The sequence below is a fragment of the Sorghum bicolor genome, chromosome 9, assembly GCF_000003195.3.
Source record: "Sorghum bicolor cultivar BTx623 chromosome 9, Sorghum_bicolor_NCBIv3, whole genome shotgun sequence".
NCBI lineage: Eukaryota > Viridiplantae > Streptophyta > Magnoliopsida > Poales > Poaceae > Sorghum > Sorghum bicolor.
Window position 1 is genome coordinate 15,057,806 of NC_012878.2, and position 5,155 is coordinate 15,062,960.

Consider the following 5,155-nt stretch of genomic DNA (forward strand, 5'->3'; position numbering starts at 1 on the left):
GATCTGTCAGGCCAAGGCATCAGCCGCATCTCGCTCGCGCTCCCAGGCGATGGCAGCCTCACGCACGTGGGCCATGCCCTCTTGCGCCGCGGCCTGGGCAGCAACGAGGGCGGCAGCGAGGACGGAGTTGGTGGTGTGGGCGATCGGAGGAGGGGCAGGGGTGACAGGCGGGCGCAGGAGGGCGTCAGTGTCCGCGCCCGGCATCCCCAGCCCAGCAGACATGGCGGCAGCAGCCCCAGCAGCCATGGCTGCGGGCCCCATGGCCGCAGCCAGGGCATCGACTCCGGACAGGGCGCCTGTTGCGTCCTCTGCTGCGACCGTGGCGTCCTCTGCCACCGCAGGGTCGGTGGTCGTGCCCACAGCCATGGCGGCTTGGGCAACAGCGGTCTGCAGCCCTGCGTGAAGTCCGGGCGGAACCCCTGCGTGCGTCCCCGGCAAGTGGGGCTCCCTGCGGGCGCAGGGCAGGGGCGGGCGACCCCGACGGGCGGCCCCTGCGGGCGCAAGCCGACCGGCAGCTCACTACCTGCGGTCGCAGGGCAGGGGCGGGCGACCCCGGCGGGCGTCCCCTGCAGGCGTAGTCCGTGCGCGTCGACCCCTGCAGGCGCCCCCTGCAGGAGAAGGCCAGACGCGGGCGGCGCCGTCCCGCGCGCACCAGCCGCCAGCGGGCGAGGGGCCAGGGCGGCGGCGGCAGCAGCGAGCTGCGCCCAGGTTTGGGAGGTAGAGAGGGGGAAACTGGTGGAAATAGGAGGGGGGAGGTGGGGGAGGAGGAGGCCGGCCGGCCATGGCGGTCCGGCGGCGGCGCACGCCGGCCAGGCAGGGGCTGGCGGCGGCGGCTGGTGAGGGAGGAGGAAGGAAAGACCTAGTCTTCTGATACCATGCTAAACTGCTTCCTCTGATACCATACTAAACTGCTAATTTTCCTTGATTAGCCTAACCCTAGGAGGGTAGCAATATAGTATAGCATGCATGGGCCTCATGGGCCTAGCCACATGGGCCAATACTCACTCCTATACTCCAACATTCCATAGTTAAGTGATGTAATAAGAAAGCAAACAAATGCAGAAAAGTAAATTATCTTATGAAATCACCTTTGAATGAAGCAAGTGAGACAACACTTTGGGATAAATCTAAAGCAATCTTTTTACTGATTTTGCTCCATGTATCTTCGACAAATTCCTCTTCAAAAGTATTAATCAAGCGCATACCCCCTGGGTAAAAACAAAGGTAGTACAACAGTTGAATGCTAGAACAGACAGTCAAAATGTGCCAAAAAATTAGACAGGAAAGGCATAGCAATAATTGCTCACCCTCAAGCCTAATTGGCATAGGATAATTACGGGGCTTCAGATCATTTCTCAGAAGCTTCATGAAATCTGGCACACAGCCAAAGAGATGATTTTTATTATTGGGGGGGTGTTCACTGGTACTATAGCTACAAATTCTGAAAGCAATGACTAACCATCATCTGGCAAGCGATTAGGATCAAGGAAACTGCAGAGTTCCTCATCCACAGATTATGCTACATCAAGCTGAATGAATCAATGACCATGTCCAATAATGATCAACAAGCAACATTATAATTTACAACATGATGACGGCACGCATGATAATAACATTAGAACTAAGTGACTCATGTTCGGTAAAAAAAGGAAGTCACCCAGCTTGATTCACCTTCTGAAACACTTGATGCGGAAAGCTCATACTTACTTTCACTCTCCCCACTTGACATACCAATGATTTAAAAAAAAACACCAGAATGAAGTAAGCAAGGTGGTGAAGTGATGAATGACCAGATCCTAGGTTTCTTTTCCCCTACAATACACAGGAGAGCAGTATACCATGGCATTAAGAAGAATACATATAGCACCAATACACAAACAACCCGTGACTTCTCCAAGACAAAATAAACCTCGACTATGATCAGCTGTGCCAACACTCACTTTGGCACGGCCATGACCCAAAGTTGGAATCTGAACCACCCTTTGTGAGCAGAGATACCAATTTAGGATCAGCTGTATAACAATATGAACCACCCTTTGCGTGCGGCAGTACCCTATTGAGGACACTCATTTTAATGTTTCCAAATTATCCAAGCCCCTAAGGATATCAAGGAGATCAAACCAGCCTCCATAGAACTTACCACTCCAGACCACCAATCAAAGAACTGCATGGCATAGGGGTGACAGGTCAGGGACTCAGTGAGACCAAACAGTCAGATGATGACCAGACTTCTCTTGAGAAGAGACAGGAGACCAAGATATGGTGGATTATCTCATCTTCTCGTCACAGAGCAGTCAATGCTCACGATGCATTATTTCCCATCGTGCTAGGCAGTCACGGCCCAACATCAATTATGGGCTACTAAGCAAAGGAATAATTGGCTGTAATGACCATGAATAGTAATGGTGGAAACTCTAAAAGACACATCAAGACATGTATTTGTATCCAACACGTACACAAGTATTTGGTGGATACTAGTAATGACCGAATACTTGCTTGGTGGATACTTCGTGGATAAAGCCCAGCCTAGCCACAACCTAAAACCTAACAAGTAATAAGACATACACAGCATGCCTTGAAACACAGCCGCCAGACCAGACCACTGCACGCTTCCCCTCATTGGTGGGTGACCACCTACCAGCCGCGACTCATCAGTGAGTACAGCCAGTCATCCCAGACAGAAAAGAAGTGCAAATTCTTTGCTTGAAGCAATGACACAACAAAATTCCCAAAGCAGACATTCGCTGTTGAGGGATGGTGTCACCAGCCAAATTGCCTTAGCCATAGCCACCCAGAGACCAACTTTGCCTATTATGGCCCTTAAGTCCTCAACCAAAGCTATATGGGTAACAGCAGCCATAGATTGCCACCACATTACCCCAATGGCCACACTTGTATTCATTCTTATTTAGTCTTGGATGGGAAAGTGGAGCCTTTGGTGAATTGGGATGCTTGGCTGTTTTGGCTCATTAAAATGGAAGCTTTGGAAAAAATAGAAAAATGGCCTAATCAGAAGCTAAATTTTTTTTGTTCCTAATATCCATGCCTATTTGCATTTCAAAGAATACCAAGACAAATCCATGTATTAGGTATTTCTGGAAAATAGAGTATACATGTATCCACATAGGCTGACAGTTTGCATGATAATTTAACAATGTTAGATTTAAGTGGCCCAGCTTGATTCTCACCGTCTGAATCATAGTCACCGGAAACAGGGTCAGTGGCAGAGTCCTTCGACCCAGAAACATCGTCCCCGACCCAGGAACGCGGGGTCATTTTTGTCCCTAAAGGCAGAATGCCGACTGGCTTAGATTGATTGAATGAGATTACAGAGGAGTGACACATATATAGAGGCCCAAGGGGCCAGATCACACTAGCCACATAGGGTGGCGTACAACTGAGTAATTAGGAGTAAATAGCACATACACAGGAACCAAGGAGATACTAGCACAGTACTCTAGGATAATCTAACACCCCCCCACAGTCGGAACGTCGCAGCTGTGGACATTCAGACTGGAGCGAAAATCTTGAAACACCGAAGTGGGTAGACCCTTGGTGAAAACATCAGCGAACTGGGAAGTGGTTGGAACATGTAGCACGCGGACAGCACCAATGGCAACACGTTCACGGACGAAGTGAAGGTCGATCTCCACATGCTTGGTGCGCTGATGTTGAACGGGGTTGGTGGAGAGGTCAACCGCATTGACGTTGTCACAGTAGACTAGGCAGGTGGAGGTAAGGGGCTGATGTAGTTCCTGGAGAAGTTGCCGCAGCCAAGTAGCCTCAGCAACGCCGTTGGCGACAGCCCGGTATTCAGCCTCCGCGCTTGAACGGGAGACGGTGGGCTGCCGTTTGGAGGACCAGGAGACGAGGCTGCCACCAAGGAATACGGCGTAACCAGAGGTGGAGCGGCGTGTGTCTGGGCAGCCAGCCCAGTCAGCATCAGTATAAACAACCAGCTGTGATGAAGAAGTCCGAGGGATGATGAGGCCATGGTCAACAGTACCCTGGAGATAACGAAGGATCCTTTTGGCAGCAACAAGGTGAATCTCCCGAGGGCTGTGCATGTAGAGACACGCTTGCTGGACTGTATAAGCAATGTCAGGCCTGGTGAATGTCAAGTACTGAAGCGCGCCTACAAGGCTACGGTAGTCTGTAGGATCAGCAAGAGGAGAACCTTCATCAGCAGATACTTTGGCACATGTATCCACCGGAGTGGAACAAGGTTTGCAACCACTCATGCCATGGCGGGCCAGAATGTCCAGAGCATACTGACGTTGGGAGAGGAATAAGGAGTCGCCTTGTCGCTGAACTGCCATGCCAAGAAAGTGATGGAGAGGGCCAAGATCTTTCATGGCGAATTCCTTCATCAGAGCATCAATGACCCGGCGGAGGAGCTGCTGGGAAGAGGCAGTGAGAACAATATCGTCCACACAGAGCAGCAGGTAAACAATCTCTGTACCCCGACGGTAAATGAATAGTGAGGTATCTGATCTTGCTTCACTGAAACCCAGGGAGAGCAGGAAAGAGGCAAAACGGCTGTACCAGGCATGGGGGGCCTGCTTCAAGCCATAAAGTGATTTGTTAAGTCTGCAAACGTGCTGAGGAAGAGCAGAGTCAGCAAATCCTGTTGGCTGTGAGCAGTACACTGTTTTTGAAAGGGTCCCATGAAGAAATGCATTCTTGACATCGAGTTGATGAATTGCCCAGTCCCGAGAATGAGCTATGGTGAGAACTGTACGGACAGTGGCGGGTTTCACAACGGGGCTGAATGTCTCGTCATAATCAATGCCGGGGCGTTGAGTAAATCCGCGAAGAACCCAACGAGCCTTATATCTTTCCAGGGAGCCGTCAGTATGAAATTTATGTTTGAAAATCCACTTGCCAGTGACCACTGTTGACACTTGCTAACACCACTTGAATACTAGGTTGTCATCCCCAGCATGGCACTAGAGTGTACTATGGTATTTATACGCACACAGATAATCCGAAAGCGCACGGATACCGTTGAAGCTTTTACCCGGTTAAAGGTTTTATCGTATCCACAGGGAAACGAGAGAACTGATCTACGCTCTAACTTAACCAAGAAAGATAGATAAGTGTAAATAGGAAAGATGGTAGAATCGAATAAGAACAATATTAAAGATAAGATAAC

The 5,155-nt window shown here is 50.3% G+C and overlaps 1 protein-coding gene across 1 annotated transcript; it reads right to left on the bottom strand.

The window, feature by feature from the left end:
* LOC110430408 (uncharacterized mitochondrial protein AtMg00810-like) lies at positions 3,468 to 4,552 on the bottom strand. Its single transcript, XM_021448075.1, has 2 exons — positions 4,546 to 4,552; positions 3,468 to 4,456 (listed from the first exon to the last, which is right to left on the bottom strand). Exons 1-2 carry the CDS (start codon positions 4,550 to 4,552, stop codon positions 3,468 to 3,470), a joined length of 996 nt encoding a protein of 331 aa, XP_021303750.1.